General features: G+C 45.2%; 1 protein-coding gene across 1 annotated transcript in view; it reads right to left on the reverse strand.

The window, feature by feature from the left end:
• LOC112619403 (inhibitor of carbonic anhydrase-like) overlaps positions 1 to 15913 on the reverse strand; it is a 53478-nt gene that overhangs the window by 14732 nt on the left and 22833 nt on the right. The window contains 4 exon segments of the mRNA XM_025377382.1: positions 6786 to 6927; positions 9819 to 9974; positions 13669 to 13705; positions 15106 to 15210. Coding sequence (XP_025233167.1) covers positions 6786 to 6927; positions 9819 to 9974; positions 13669 to 13705; positions 15106 to 15210 — 440 coding nt within the window.

Below are 15913 nucleotides of genomic sequence, written 5' to 3' on the forward strand. Positions count from 1 at the left end.
CCTGTGCAACATGGTGAAACCCAGTCTCCACAAAAAATACAAAAAAATTAGCTGAGCTTGGTGGCAAGCATCTGTAGTCTCAGCTACTCAGGAAGCTGAGGTGGAAGGATGGCTTGATCCCAGGAGGCAGAGGTTGCAGTGAGCCAAGATCATATCACTGCAGTCCAGCATAGGTGACACAGCCAGACCCTGTCTCAAACAACAGCAACAACAACAAAAACAACCTATAAAAAGAGACAAAGAAGGTCATTAAATAATGATGATAATGATGAAGGGATCAGTTCAACAAGAAGATATAACAATTGTAAGTAGATATGCATCCAACAGTGGAACACTCAAATATATAAAGCAAATATTATTACACCTAAATGGAGAGATAGACTGTAATACAGTGATAATAGAGGACTTCAACATTCAACTTCCAGCAATGAACAGATTATTTAGGCAAAAAATAAGCAAAAAAAAAAGACTTTAATTGTATCATAGATAAAATGGGCCTAAAAGATATTTACAGAACATTCCATCCAACAGTGCAGAGTATGCATTCTTCTCAACTGCACATGGGACATTCTCCAGGATATATCACATTAGGCTACAAAACAAGTCTTAACAAATTTAAGAAGATAGACATCATACAAAGTATTTTTTCTAACCACAATGGTATACGACTAAAAATCAACAGTAAGAAAAACTTCAGAATCTTTACATATACATTAAACAACATGCTTCTAAACAACTGGTGAGTCAATGAAGAAATTAAAAAGGAAAATTTTAAAATTCCTTAAGACAAATGAAAACGGAAGCATATCATACTAAAACCTGTGAGACACAGCAAAAGCAGTTCTAAGAGGGAAATTTTTAGCAATAAATTTCTACATCAAGAAAGAAGAAAGATTTCTAATAAACAACCTAACTGTGCACCTCGAGGAACTAGAAAAACAAGAACAAACTAAATCTGAAATTGGTAGAAGGAAGAAAATAATAAAACTCTGAGCAGAAATAAATGAAATAGAGATTAAAGAAACAATTCAAAAAAATTAACAAAACAAAGATTTGGTTTTTTGAAAAGGTAAACAAAATTGAGAAACCTTTAGCTAAACACACATTTCGTCACATTTATATGTCTTTTCATTTTACAAAAACAATAAATCCTGCATTTATCCCACCCTATTCTCCAGCGATGGGCTTCTCTTCCCCACTCATACAAATGCCTAAAAGAAATCATCCTCACTCACCATCAGCACCCCTTCCCACCACTCTCCCTTCCCACCACTCTCCTGGACCCTTGCCTGTCCAGCGTCCAGGACTCATTCACGATTAAATGTGCTCCCATCAGGGAGCACAGGGGCCAGTTCTTGGTACATATTTTATTGGACCTCTCAAGTTCATTCTTTCCCCAGTGATTCGAAATGTCACCTTTGTTACAGACCAAATGGCAATATGTCCATGAATCTCTCTTGGACCTCAATTCTTTTCCACTTATTTGTCATTCTTGCACTTAAACCGTCCTTAAACCATTATTACATCATTATAATGTGATTTTTGTATCTAGGAAAAAAATTTCCCTTTGTGTACTCAGTTCTTGTTTGGTCCCTCAAGCACTGTTACTTTTTTGAGAACCAACTCCCCCCACCCCGGCCACTTCAATCCATGTGATCACAGTGGAGGCAGCTGTCACCTTACAATGTGACTTCACTGCATGAGTTGTGTGAACAGGAAGCTTTCGCCCAGACTGGGGTGACAATCCCCCTTCCTGAGCACTGGGACGAATACGCTGTGGTCTTTGTTTGACTGCTCCTTTATAACTGATGAGCTGTAACAACATTGGGACTGCTGGTTGCAAACATTTCCCTCCAGGTAGCCTGAGAAACCAAAACCCACCCTGCAGGGAAGAAGAAAAATGAGGCAGATGTGCAGAGAAAGACAAACAGACGGGAGAAGCAGGGTGTATTCCCTTATACTAAAAAGTCATGTGTTGCCTATTTGGAATTCTAATTTAACTGGACATCCTGAATTGTAGGTGGCAACCCTACCCTTAAAGCATTTTCGTTGGCCTCCTAGGCTCAGGTATCAGCTCTTTCAAGGAGGAAGCACCCAGAGCACCTGTCAAGACAGTGTCCTTGGTGTAAGCTGCTTCACATGAGGTTTTCTCACTTACAGCCAACGGGGTCCTTGTTCACTTTACAGAATAAAAGAGACATAAAGTGAGGTAAGTAGATAAAATATGTAGTAAGCTAGAGAGTAATAAGTGCTAAAGAAAAAATAAAGCAAGAAAGGGGGATATGAAGTATTGGCAATGGTATGTGCAAGCATGTGTTTTTATAGGTTTACAATTACAGAGTGGCCAGGAAAGGCTGCCCTGAGAAATCCTAAATAAAATGAGGAAACTAGCCATGATGATCTGAGGAAGACAAGCACTCCAGATGGGGGTAGAAGCAAGTGCAAAGACCCCGGGGCAGGAGTGTGCCTGAGGTCTTCGAGGAACAGCTGGGATGCCAAGCTGACTGGAACCGAGAGTTTATGGGGAAAGAAGTAGGAGATGAGGCTGCAAAGGCTTCTAGAAGAAACTTGTAGATCAAAAAGGCACCTTGACTTTCACTCTGAATGATACGGGAAATCATTGGTGGGCTTTGAGCAAAGAAGTATTAATATAATGCTTTAAGTGTAACAGAATCACTTTGGCTCATGTGTTGTGGAGGAGAGTGGGACAAGACAGATGCATGGAGACCTGTTAAGGAGCTATGATAAAAATCTGGGGAGAGAGGATGGTGGTTTAGATCAGAATGGTATCAGTGGAGATGGGCAGAGAGATTGATTCTAGATAGCTTGAGAAGGTACAGCTAATATAATTTGGTGATGGACGAGATATGGGGTGTGAGAGAACAAGGGCAGGCATAGAAAGTAGCAAGGTATTGACATTTTTTCCAAAATGAAAAATAGATTGCCCCTAACTGAGATGAGGTGGACTACAGCATTTGGGTGGGAATGTATGGAGTTTCAGGAGCTCAGTTTTGGACATTTAAGTTTGAGTTGGTGATTAGAAACTCAAGTGGAGATAGCCAGTAGGCAGCTGGATCTACAAGTCTGGGGTTTCAGGAAAAAGTCAGAACCAGAATGTAAATTTGGGGATCGTCAGCATACAGAGATAAAACCACCAAGAGGATGGGCAGACAGAAGAATTCCAAGTGCGGAGCCCTGAGTCATGTCAGCATGTAGAGGCTGGGGAAGTGGGCAGAACCAGCAAAAGAGACTGAGGTGCCGGTGGCTCAAGCCTGTAATCCCAGCACTTTGGGAGGCCGAGACGGGCGGATCACGAGGTCAGGAGATCGAGACCATCCTGGCGAACACGGTGAAACCCCGTCTCTACTAAAAAATACAAAAAACTAGCCGGGCGAGGTGGCGGGCGCCTGTGGTCCCAGCTACTCGGGAGGCTGAGGCAGGAGAATGGCGTAAGCCCGGGAGGCGGAGCTTGCAGTGAGCCGAGATCGCGCCACTGCACTCCAGCCTGGGCGACAGAGCGAGACTCCGTCTCAAAAAAAAAAAAAAAAAAAAAAAAAAAAAAGAGACTGAGGTGCAGTGTCAGGAGGGGGAGGGGAGAATCCAAGAGAGTGTAGCATTCCGGAAGCCAAGGAAGAAATCCAAGAGGAGGAAGTGATGGGTGCTGCCAGTGACACTGGTAGATCAAGTAATGCTGGAACAGGAATTAAAAGAAATTAAGGAGTGTGTAAGCTGATTCCTTAAAAATCCTGCAACAACACAAGGACGAAGAACTGGCCTTTTGATTTAGCAACAGAGGTCACTGGTGTAGTTTCATCTCCACGCGGTCAGTGGTGTACCAAGGGGGTTGGAGTGGTGGGAGTAGTCTGCCCATACTCTGACAATAAAGAGGTATATTTTCTGTAGATCACTGAAAAACAGTAATAAAACCAACTCCATGTTGGGGGTTTGGGGCCTGAACAGATTCTTAAACTGGGTTCCGGGGAGATTTAAGGGAGAGAAATTTGAGTTAGCAAAGAAATTTGACACTTTCAAGGAATTTTGTTGTAAAAAGAAGGGGAGAAATGGGAGAGGAAAGTGAGGTGGAGAGGTTTTACTTAGTTATTTGTGTGTAAGATGGAAAAAAAAACATAGCAGCATGTTTTGTATGCTGGTGGAAATGATCTAGTAGAGAAGAAGATTTGATGCTGCTGCAGAAAAAGGGAGAACTGCTAGGGCAACAATCCTGAACAGGTGCAGGACAGGACTTAGCAAGGAGAAAGCCAGGTCACCCCAGTAAGAGGAGGGAAGGCAGTACCTAGGGCCACAGATGCTGGCATGTGGGTGGATATGGCAGCGGGGTGTTGTAGAATTTATCTTTCGATTTCTTTTCTTAGGAGAAATAGGAAACAAAGGTATGAAAGGTGGGGGAAGAAGTGTTGGAGACCTAAGGAGAGGAGAAAGTATGGAATTGTCTTCTAGGAGAAATGGGGTAGTGGGGGGACTAGAGATACATGGCTCATTTAACAGGGTCCTCATCACTTAAATGGAAGCCAGCCAGCCTGGAAGTGCAGGCACGGTTGATTGTGAAATGTATGCTGGGAAAGGATGGAATAAAAGGCCATGGGGAAAGGTGCAGGATCGATCGATCACAGGTCAGCAGGAGTGAATGGCTAGAGGAGTCAAGAAACTTAAAGGGCCAGGTGTGATGGCTCACACCTGTAATCCCAGCACTTTGGGAAGCCAAGGTGGGTGGATCACCTGAGGTCAGGAGTTTGAGACCAGCCTGGCCAACATGGTGAAAACTCGTCTCTACTAAAAATACAAAAAGTAGCTGGGCGTGGTGGTGGGCACCTGTAATCCCAGCTACTCAGGAGGCTGAGGCAGGAAAACTGCTTCAACCTGGGAGGTGGAGGTTTCAGTGAGTCAAGATCGCACCACCACACTCCTCCAGCCTAGGTGACAGAGCAAGACTCCATCTCAAAAAAAACCAAAAAAACAAAAAAAACTCAACGAAGTGAAAAGACAGGTAGGAGATGGGGAGAATGAGAGGTTTGAAGCTAAGACTGCTTTTTATGTGTATAAATAAATATATACATACATATTTCATCCAGGTTTAATGTAATAATAGTATATGTTGTTGTGGATCTGTGAAAACATGTAATTTATGCATGGCTTATGAAAAGAAAGAGGGAAAACTTCAGAAAGGGCAGGACAAAGTAGTCTGGTAGTGGAATACCCTGGTGTCTATGAATAAAAGAGAACTTTCTAGAGTCTCATACATTGTTCACATAACTCATTCATATAGCACTGCCCTGCTTCCGCAAAGGTCCAGCACTTCCCACAATACCTAGAGTTAAATCTACGTCCTTAGCCAGGCCAACAGGGCTCTGAGACAGCCAGTGCCTCTCTCTCTGCACCCTCATCCACAGACCTTCTTCTCTGGCCTCCACACAGCATGACTTGCCCTGCCCCCATACCTTTGTGCTTGCTGTTCCTTCATCCTAGGTTGCTCTTCCTCCAGGTTTTCTCAGGCCTGATTCCCACATTATTCTCAGCTCACACGGCCCCTCTGCCTGCTAAGGCCTGCCCTGACTACCTTTTCTAAAATTTCTAAAACTGGTTGCTGCTGCATCACCTCCCTTGGTTCCTCAGTAGCACTTGCAGTTGGAAGGTATATCCTGCCCTTTATTTGTGTGCTGTTGTCCTACTTTCCCCAGAAGACTGGGAGCAGGGGAGGGACAGGTATTATGTGTGGCTTTGAGGCAGAGGAGGGACAGGACTTGGTGCCCCCCATGCCCCACCAAGGACCTCACCGCAAGCTGGTAGAGGGGAGGCCCCATGGGTGGCAGGGACCCCAAACAGACCCTCCAGACCTTGCAACATAAACCTTGCTCAAGGAGCCCGTACCTGCTGACTGTCGGACCCTGAGGAAGCTAAAAGCAGCAGCTCCCACCATAAATCTTACTATCTCCCACATGCACGCAAGGCCAGGAGAACGACTGATCCTTAACCTTAGCTTCATTATAATGCTAAAAATCACACCCGGGGGTGGAGATGTAACATGCTTATAAGACATGCGAGCATGAAGAAGCATGTCATCACACTGTGGAGGTGCTAAAAGTTCCCTGCCTCTACATTCCTAGACATCACTCCTTTCTCACCGTGGCCCCTTTACAACGCCCTCTGGGGAGTCAGCCAGAAAATTCTCTCTTGTGTTGCCTCCCATATTCCTGGGCATAAGCTCCAACAAAGCCTTGTCTGGGAAAACTCTCTTGGCCTTATGACAATTTCTATTGCATTGAGAGAGAACCCACGGTTGGTAACAGCTTGACTACTGTAACAGTTAGAACAATATCTATTAGGTGCTCAGTAAATATTTCTTGAATGGATGGAGGAGACCAGGAGCATCTATTTTTAAAATATACTCACCAACCAAATGTAAGAAGTGAGGTGTCTGGTGTCCCTCCTGTGATTTTGAACTAAGGCTCTGGTGGATTCTTGACTTGTCCACAATCACACTGAAGAAAGTGGCAAAAGTAGAACTAGAGTTGTGACTCTGCTGCCATCATTCTTGCTTCTCCCCAGGTGCCCCAAGGCCCTAAATCATCTGGATCTGCAGGAGACTGCCCTAGAGAAGAGCTGGACTTGAGTCGTTGGAGCCATTCAAAATTTGCAGTAGTTCTATTTCCTAGATTCTGGCTCCTTCCAAATGCAGCAGCCAGATGCTGGGATGATGGAAAAAGTGAGAGGACAAGAAATGTACTGGATTGGTGCAAAGGGAAAGGTGGTGCACAGACACTACTTGCCTGAAAGCCCCATTGGAGCCGTAGTATCTCTCCTGGCTGTCGTGAGCCCACATGTGGGCAGGACTGCACCTGCCACCACGCAGAGCACAGAGAGGGGAATCCGGGTTAGACCTAGGGGCACAACTGCGACTGAAGAACTCATCTGCGAGAAAGGACAACCAGAGGTCAGAATCAGCCTTCCCTGCCTGTGTTAGCAAGAAAGCCTCAGATTCTGTCCCAAAAATTGCCTAATAAAGACACATTCAGTTATTTGTAACATGTTATTAAAAGCAAGACTTTATGGAATTAAAAAAAAAAAGATTCCAGCCAGAGCTAAGTAAAGGGGAACTGACTCAAGTTGGACCGAGGGTCTGTGAGCTCACAGAGGTCTACCCCATTGCAGCACAGGGCAGTGGCGTCGAAAGATGGACACAGAGTTTAACAGTGAGGGGCAAAAGAGAAGTCCTGGCAGGCGGAACCCGGAGCACATGTTTTCTGAGCTCTGCTGCCCTTGCCCTTTTTTACAAGGTGTGCCATTACAGCTTCAGGTCCAGAAAGAGTCTAGAGAGGCACAGCTGCCCAGCCCTGTGCTGGTCTCCAGGGCACCACCATAAAGAAATCAGACATAGGCCCTGCCCTCTTGAGAGCTTGCGGCCTGTGTGGCGACAGAACCTAAGTCACCACATGAGTAAATTCATGTTTCCCTCTTTGCTCTGGGAAAAAATTATAGGGTTCCATGAAGCTACAATAAAAGAGCCCCTTGCAGCCCTAGGGGTCAGGGAGAAGCTTTAAGCCAAGACATGAAGAGTGAGTAGGAGTCGCCTAAGTGAAGGGAAGAGGGGAAGAGCCCTCCAGACAGGAGAACCAGCATCTGCACTGGCCTGTGTTGGGATAGGGTGGAGGCATGGCCCAGAGAGCCTCATGGAGGCCATCAGGACTAAACCATCAAGAGAATGGTGGTGAGTGCGGTGGGGGGCAGGTCCAGAACCCATGGGACCTTTTACTGTGATAGGTTTTGTTCTTTGTCCTTAGAGAGATGAGAAGTCTCTGAAGGGTTTTAGACAATGCTGGGCCAGGGGCAGTAAGCAGGATATGGTCATATCTGCACTTTGCAAAGATTGGCCTGGCAACAGGATGGATGGAAACCAGAGCGATGTGGAGTTTGGGTGGCAGGTTCCTGGAGAAGTTCAGGGGAAATGAGGGCAGCTGGGGCTAGAGGAGCACAAAGGGGAGGGAGATGAGTGGAAGGAGGAGAAATCGGCACCCCTGGAGATGGATGGCTGTGCGGAGGATGACAGTCAGGCTTCCCGTGGGCACAAGGGGATGGACTGTAGAGTCCTCCACCAGGTAGTTCTGGAAAAGGAGCAGGCTCGGCAGGGATGGTGCATTCGGTTTTGAACAGGATGAGCTTAGTGTGCTCTTGAGATATCCATCTGGAGATGTCAAATAGGCAGTTCAATACACACATGTCTGGAGGCTAAGGAGAGATTTGTGCTGGGGATAAGAACTTCACAATTATCAACACAAAGATAGATAAAAAGCATTTACCTAGTGCTTATCATGTGCCTAGCTTTGTACGTGTAACACCCTTTGGATGGCCATTGAGGCTGTGGGCATGGATGTGAGTGCTTGGGGATTCCATTGAGACTGGGAAAAACAGTTTCATTTAGCAACTCAAACGTTTCTTAACTACATTGGGAAACGGGGTCCTTGCGAAAGCAGGAGAAAAACCAAGCCAGTGTGTTTCCATAAAAGCCAGGAGATATTATTCTAGGGCAATATGAGGAATCGCTGCTGAGAGGTCATGGGGAAAGGAGCGGAAGCACATCCTTCCAATGAGCAGTATGGAGGCCACTGGTGGCTTGACCAGAATCCTTCCTGTGGAGTGATGCACTGGAGCCAGGCAGCAGGGAGTTGAGGAGTGAGTGGAAGGGGAGCGGTTCCAACAACACTTTGATCACTCTGGCCTTAAAGAGGAGGAGGGAAGGCAGGCAGGAGCTGCAGGAGAATGTTGGGCGGGTTGAGGGTCAGGGGACTTTTAAAGATGGAAAACACTGGGTGTGTTTACCTGTTGAGAGAAATTGTTGGACACACCAGAAGGAGAAGTAATAACTGAGGGTTGAGACCGTTAAAGGGAACATGGGAGTGACCCGCACCCAAGCACAGGTAGAGGGATTGGCTGGGGAGGGAGGAGGTGGGGAGGTGCAGCCCCCAGGAGGCCCACAGTCTTGGCAGGCAGATGTTAAGGGAAACCTCTCTGATGGTTTCATTGTCTCCTGCAGGTGCAGGTGAAATGGTCTGCTGAGAAAGGTGGTAGATGGTGTTTGTCTGAGGTGTGTGGACAAGTAGGACGTTAGGAGAATCACCGGGAATGTGGCATGTGGAGCAGAGAAGTGGTGGGGGCGCTTGTAAATGTTGGGGGCACACCAACGACAGTGCCTGAAGCATTCCGGTGACACGAACTGCTCTGCTGCCCTGTGACACTCTCCAGCCGCGTTTAGCTGCTCAGGTACAAAAGAGAGCAGGTAATAGGGTTCAGTTAGGACTGGGATTTTCAGAGAGTTGGGGAAAGCAGAGGAGCAGAAGCCTCTTCGGTAGTGGCGTGAGTGTAGCTGAAATGACGAATTCATCTAAGAGAGATGAGGATGAACATGACAAACAGCACTCCAGGACTTACTGGTGGAAGGTTTCCAATTAAGAAGGCAGCCATTTCGGTTTATATGTGAAAACAACACACTCATGCGCACCAACGCATCCAGCCCAGTCTTGCTTTGCAAACTCAGGCTTGTTCCCTGAGCCATTTGTGAGACATCAAGAATAGAGCTATTTCCCTGAGATCTGCCCTCTAGGCCAAGGTATTCTTCTCAGAAGCAAAAGGATGAGAAGGAGGAGGACCTGCTCAAGAAGATGTGAGGCTCACCGACAATTTCTGTCAAGCTCTTAAGCCCACCACCCATTATGGCATTTTCTGCCATTCATCAAACTGAATTTCCCCTTTACCCAGGCACAGGCACAGGGAATGAACTGCCACAACACCTCCCAGAACATACTCACCACATTTACAGGACCCGGTATGATTGTATATTAAGCCCATGGGGATGTTCCAGCTTGCAGAAGTGCCAACTACAGTGTGGCAGGACTTCCTGCCTCGAAGAGAGCTCCAGGTGACATCAGCATCTGATTTCTTAACCACAGCCGTGACATAATAGCCTAGAAATTGACATACCAAGATGCAATTTCTTCTCTTTCAGGGAGAGAAGGGGAAGGAGGAGGAAGAATGGACAATCCAGTGAGATCTGGCCAGCCCTCCTGTACCAGGCCATTAAATGCCATCTCTATATGGTGGCTATGGTGGAGCTGGTATTCTCCATTTCCATCCCATCCCACTTCTGGCTCGAAATGTGGAAACTACACTTCCACTGTTTCCTCGCAGCTGTGTTCTTAGTGTAAATTAGGATGTGTGAAATTTGGAAGGTGGAAGTCACATAGAGGTCTTTGCCTTCCCCCTCACCTCTTTTCTGCTAGGAAATAAAGTCCCGGAGATGTTAGGCTTTTCTATCCAGATCCCTAGTATCCCTTCTCCATCCTAGAGGATTAGAAGCTATTATAGCAAATGCAACAGCAACAGCCACTGTCAATTCTGGCTTCCTATCCCTTGGTCACAGCTACAGGCTGTGTCTTGAAATCACTGTACTAGTAGAAGTCTTGCAGGTAGTAGGTCTCCTAGAGAGTCAGCTCTGTTTCACTATGGGTGGCAGTCATTCCAGGAACCTAGTGTCCGCTTTTTGTTAACATTTAATTCCCTGTATTAAATCCCTTCCTGCTTAAAACAGTGCTTCATTTCTTTACTGACCCCTCAGTGGTGTACTCTGTCTGTCCTTTCAAGCAGACAGCAAGACCATCTCAGAGAAGACTTTGCTGGCAGTAAGTTGCTCTTTCAGAAAAAAAAACCCAAAAAACTATACATTTAAATATATACATATAGTGTTTACTTATATACTATGTATTTATACATATGTACATATAATATACATATTGATAAATATGTACATTATAGATTATATATATATATTTGCACACATATTTACATATATATATTAGTGGAAGGGGTGCCAAGATACTATTCTCATACCTCCAGGGCACTCTGAAAATACATTTTAGAGCTACTGCTGCTAGCCCCTGCCTGTCACTCTCCCTGGGGAGAGGGAATATCTTGAACCCCTCATGTTACTCTAGTAGAGGATCCTCCCAATAGCTATCATTATTAGGTACTAAGCCAAACAGACTAACACTACTGCTCCCTAGCTATGTCTACATAAATGCACCCACATATATTTACATACACTGTACTTTTTCAATAGACTCTTGCTATGTATTATTTTCTCCTTTTTTGAGACAGAGTCTTGCTGCATTATTTTCTGTGAGTTGCTTTATTCCTCCTCAATAATATATTGTGGACACTTGTTTGATTCAGTAGTGATAGATATGGCTACATCATTCTGTAATTTGGCTGAATCTAACTTATATCTTATTATATATGGATGTATCGTATCTATACTAGGAGGTATTTTTATTGTGGCCCATTTTCCCCTATTAAAAACCATTTATTTCTATAAACTTTTGGAATTATGAGTATGCACTTAGTTAAGTTTTTCTGTTGAATATAAGTTCAAAAGAAAGCCTTAATGAGTTATTTTTTAATGTTAAGTCTCTGATTTTCTAGGTTTACAATAATCTTTTCTAAGAATGACAATTTAATCTCTCTTCTCTTTCCCAATATTTAAAAAACCCAACTCTTTTCCTTGTCTTACTGCATTTGCTTCCAATATAACGCTGAATATCTTTGGTGGGAGTGGCCATTCTTGCCTTGCTCCTGATTCTAATGAGAATACCATGAATATTTTATTTATTCCAGTCCCAATATTATATAACTGAATTGTGCTTGATATGAATCATAAATTCTTAGAATTAGAAGATAATGTGGCTCACCACTCCCTGCTTCCCGCACGTACACACCCTTTCTCCATGTTGTAGATCAGTTCTGTACAAATTCAAATTTGGAGAAGTTGGGTGTCAACATGGCAGGTGGAAGGTCTGTCTTGTCCTTCCTAAGTGACCTCAGACATGTCCTTGTCATCTAGGAGCCTAAATTTTTCTTCAGTTAAATGGTGGCAGTGGAACCCCTCCTGGAGTGACTGACGGGGGTCAGAGGTGCAGATATGAGCATAGGCACATCAGGAACGGGAAGGGCAGGTTAGGGACGTGGCTTTCCAGCAGTGCTGCTAGTGCAGAAGCAGGACTGGAGGCCCCTCCCAGTGAAGCAGGTTCTCCTGAGGCCATGGCAAGCCCTTGCCTACCACACTGCGGTCCATGACACCAGTCTGGTAGCCAAATTCTGTCATAGTGCCTTCCTTCAATGCCACTATTTCTGTAACTATGGGATTCGTTATTGTCATCCATCTTTCCATGCGTGTGTGTGTGACTCTGAGGTTAACTCTCCCCCTCTCTACTCAGATGGCACCTCCTCCATCACAGTCAGCCCCTCTGCCAGTGTCTAAACCATCCTTTAAGCATGCTTGTTGATCTACATTTGTGCATCATTGCAGTTTCTGAAAATGTCAACTACTTTTGAAGCAGTTAGGGTTGTTTCTGATGATAAACGATCAGAATAGAATACATAGCAGATAGAAGGTTGTTTGCTGGACTTTAGGATTAGGGATGAAGACACAATTTAGAGAAGACTTCTTAGCCATGACAGCAGAGAGGGATGAGGTACAGCATATGCCCGGGCTGGGGTCCTGCCACACAGGAAGGGGAGCTGCTGCAGGTGAGCAGGGAAGTGATGCCTCAACTTTGCACTCCAGTGGCCTTTGTGCAGGGTGGGCCGTGCAGGGTCCTATTACCCAGTGCTCAGCAGGAGACAGAGACCACAGCTCCTTGTGCTGTGATACTCCAAACTCCTCCCCTTCCCCAGCTCTCCTGCCTCAGACGAAACACTAAACTCAAGTATGCACTTGGCTTTCACCTCAGGATTCTCTATCACAGCAGTTTTCAAACCATATAACGTGCATTAAATTTGTTAAAACATAGGTTGCTAGCCCTGGCCTCAGAGCTTCTGACTCAGGTCTAGAATGGAGCCCCAGAATTTTCCTTCCCAACAAACTCCCAGTTGATGCTGATGCTACTTACTGGTCCAGAGACCATACCAGAGAACCACTGCTCTATCCATTTTCCAGGAGTAGGTACTAGAGACAGACCTTCTCTGCTTATCCGGAGACACAAAACGGAGGAACTTGCCCCCTAGTGGTGGTCTTCTACTCTAAAGACTGATCAACTCCCCTGCGATCAAGCTCCAGCTGGCTAAAAGCTGAAAGGTGGATTTTATTTTCCTCCTCATCTTCATCAGCAGCATCTGTGAATCTCCTTCTCTCATGAGGTCTCTACTTAGCCCAGAAATGCCAGGAATGGGCCCCGGTGCAGACCTTCACACAGAGAGGGGCAGGCAGCATGTGCTCAGGCACAGTGTGGTGTCAGGGCAAAGGGCCAGGGGTTTCAAGTCATTCTGCCTCTTCTCAAACCCAGATGCAGCCGCCTCCTGGCTGTGTGGCCCTGGGCAAGTCGCACTGTCCCTGAGCCCCAGACTCCAGCTCCATAACATGGGACAACAATGCCCACATACTCCAGGGTTGCTGAGAAGAGGGAACGGGAATAGTGCAAACAGGAGTCCTTTGCCAACTATAAAGTACCCTGCAAATAGTATTATTACAGCCCCAGGATAGGTTTGCATCTTAACGATTAACTGTGAATTTTTTTCCACCTCCAGTCATTTTTATTTGTCTTCAAGCTTTCCTCTCCCCAACAATGGGCCTTTACCTATGAGCCAGTGTTACTGATGCTAACTCACCTTCCATGGGAAAATTCACACACTTAGACCTAAACTGCTCTGAAAAGAAAAAGAAAAACAATCAAGGTACATGACATTAAACCCTCACGTACTCCGTCCAAAGTCAGGAGCTTCTCAATCTCAATAGTCAATAATAAAATGAGCAAGGTATCATTGGGTATCAGTGGGTTAAGTTTCTGCAAGCCCATTTTACCCTCTTCTGCTCTTTCCTATTGAAACATAGGTTACATCCCAAAATCTCCCCAGTACTCTGGCAGATGTGGGGAAAGAAAGTGGAGGTGCTCATTGAAGGGGAAGACAGGGAGAGGCCATATCCCTTTGCATTAGCTGTGTAATAAGTCATCCTGATGTCTTTCTTCCCTCCAGAGTCTTAGACTGTAGTAGGCAATCATTATTCTTGCTATATGGGAGGGAAATAACCCAGTCCATGGAGTCAGAAAGATCTGGATTCAGTCTTTATTCTACAATGGAAACATCACTCATCCTTTTTTTTTTTTTTGAGATGGAGTTTTGCTGTTGTTGCCCAGGCTGGAGTGCTATGGCGCACTCTTGGCTCACTACAACCTCCACCTCCCAGTTTCAAGCGATTCTCCTGCCTTAGCCTCCTGAGTAGCTGGGATTACAGGCGCCCAGCTAATTTTTGTATTTTTAGTAGAGACAGGGCTTCGCCATGTTGGCCAGGCTGGTCTTGAACTCCTGACCTCACGTGATCCACCCACCTCAGCCTCCTAAAGTGCTGGGATTACAGGTGTGAGCCACCATGCTTCTGACCCATCACTTATCTTTTCTAAGCCTCAGTGTTTACAGCTATAAAATGGAGATACCACTATTTACCTCACAGAGTTGTTTTGTTTTGAAAGATAATGTAGCAGATGAGGTGTAATCAATGATATTAGGGAAACCCTCTTTTACGCCGGCTTCATTTTTTCCATGTGAATGGATCCCCACTAAGGACATGACCTTGCAGCCCCACCTTCTCAACCACCCAGTGCATCTGGGTGAAGGATCATGAGCACGTGTGGCTCAGCCCCTTCTTTCTTTCTTGAAGACAATGGGGAGAGGGTTGCTTAGGTCTTCTTACCTATGACAAAACGTGTTTCCCTTTGCCTTTCGTCATGGCATAAGCCATCAGACCCGTTTTCCTGAACTAGTGGACAAGTGTAAGGTAAGGGTAACTTGCAGCCCCGTGCCAGCTCTACATCACACACTCCAGTATCGCTGTCTCAGAAATAAAGGTGTTATTTTGATCTCTTTCTGCCTAATTCCTTTGTCTATATCTTAATTGGTTCTGGCTCCAGGAGAGGGGGATTTTTTTTTTCTACTAGCCCCCTACACTCCAACAATAGTTATTATCTCAACACTCAACTAAGTGATTTCCTCATCTTTCTATGCCCACAGTCCAGGGGATCTGTGGACAGAAAAAATGCAGAAGGACACTTCCCTCCACTTACTGTAGTTCTCCGCCAGGACAGGCACCAGCCCATATTTGCCTGCTATGTGGATGAATCCTGCATCCAAGCTCGTGGCATCACCTTCTCCTTTCTGAAGTTAAGAAACAAATCATAGTACCAATAGCACAATAGCTGTCTCCTGAGCCTCTGACCCTCAGAGGTTCCCATTTCATTGGCTTCATGTAAACGTCCTTGTGATTAACCAATTGTGGATCACTCAAATCTTCTGCCATGTAAACACAAGGTTTAAAAAACTGGACATGCTCTTGGCCTGTTGACCTGGGAACAAGTTCCAACCCAGGCCATGCCCCCTGGACATCTCTGTCCTCTGATGAGACCCACGCTGAGTCCTGGACATGACCTCACCACTCCTTTGTGACCATAGTCACTCAACTCAATGATTAACATGGCCAGACTCAGGGAATGCATTTAATCTGTGTCTATGGAACACATTTCTTCCAGATAATGGCGTTCAAATCTGTTCCCATAATCCCACTAGCACCGTACTCAGTGCCCTGGCACAACAAAGATGTTCAATAAATAATTCATTTCTCTAGATAATACACTAATAATTCACTTATTATTTTAATCAATTAATTTTTCTAATAGAGCAAAAAATGTATACTTATAGATAAGGTCACCAAGATAAAAACATACACATACATGCTCTTTGCTTTTCACCTTTTCACTACCCTTCTAGAAATCTAAAAACAGTGACTACAGCAGCAAAAACTTACCAAGCCTTATTACGTGCCAGGCTCCTTTCTAAACACTTCACAGTGATTACCTCATGT

Source organism: Theropithecus gelada, chromosome 2, assembly GCF_003255815.1.
Source record: "Theropithecus gelada isolate Dixy chromosome 2, Tgel_1.0, whole genome shotgun sequence".
Classification (NCBI taxonomy): domain Eukaryota; kingdom Metazoa; phylum Chordata; class Mammalia; order Primates; family Cercopithecidae; genus Theropithecus; species Theropithecus gelada.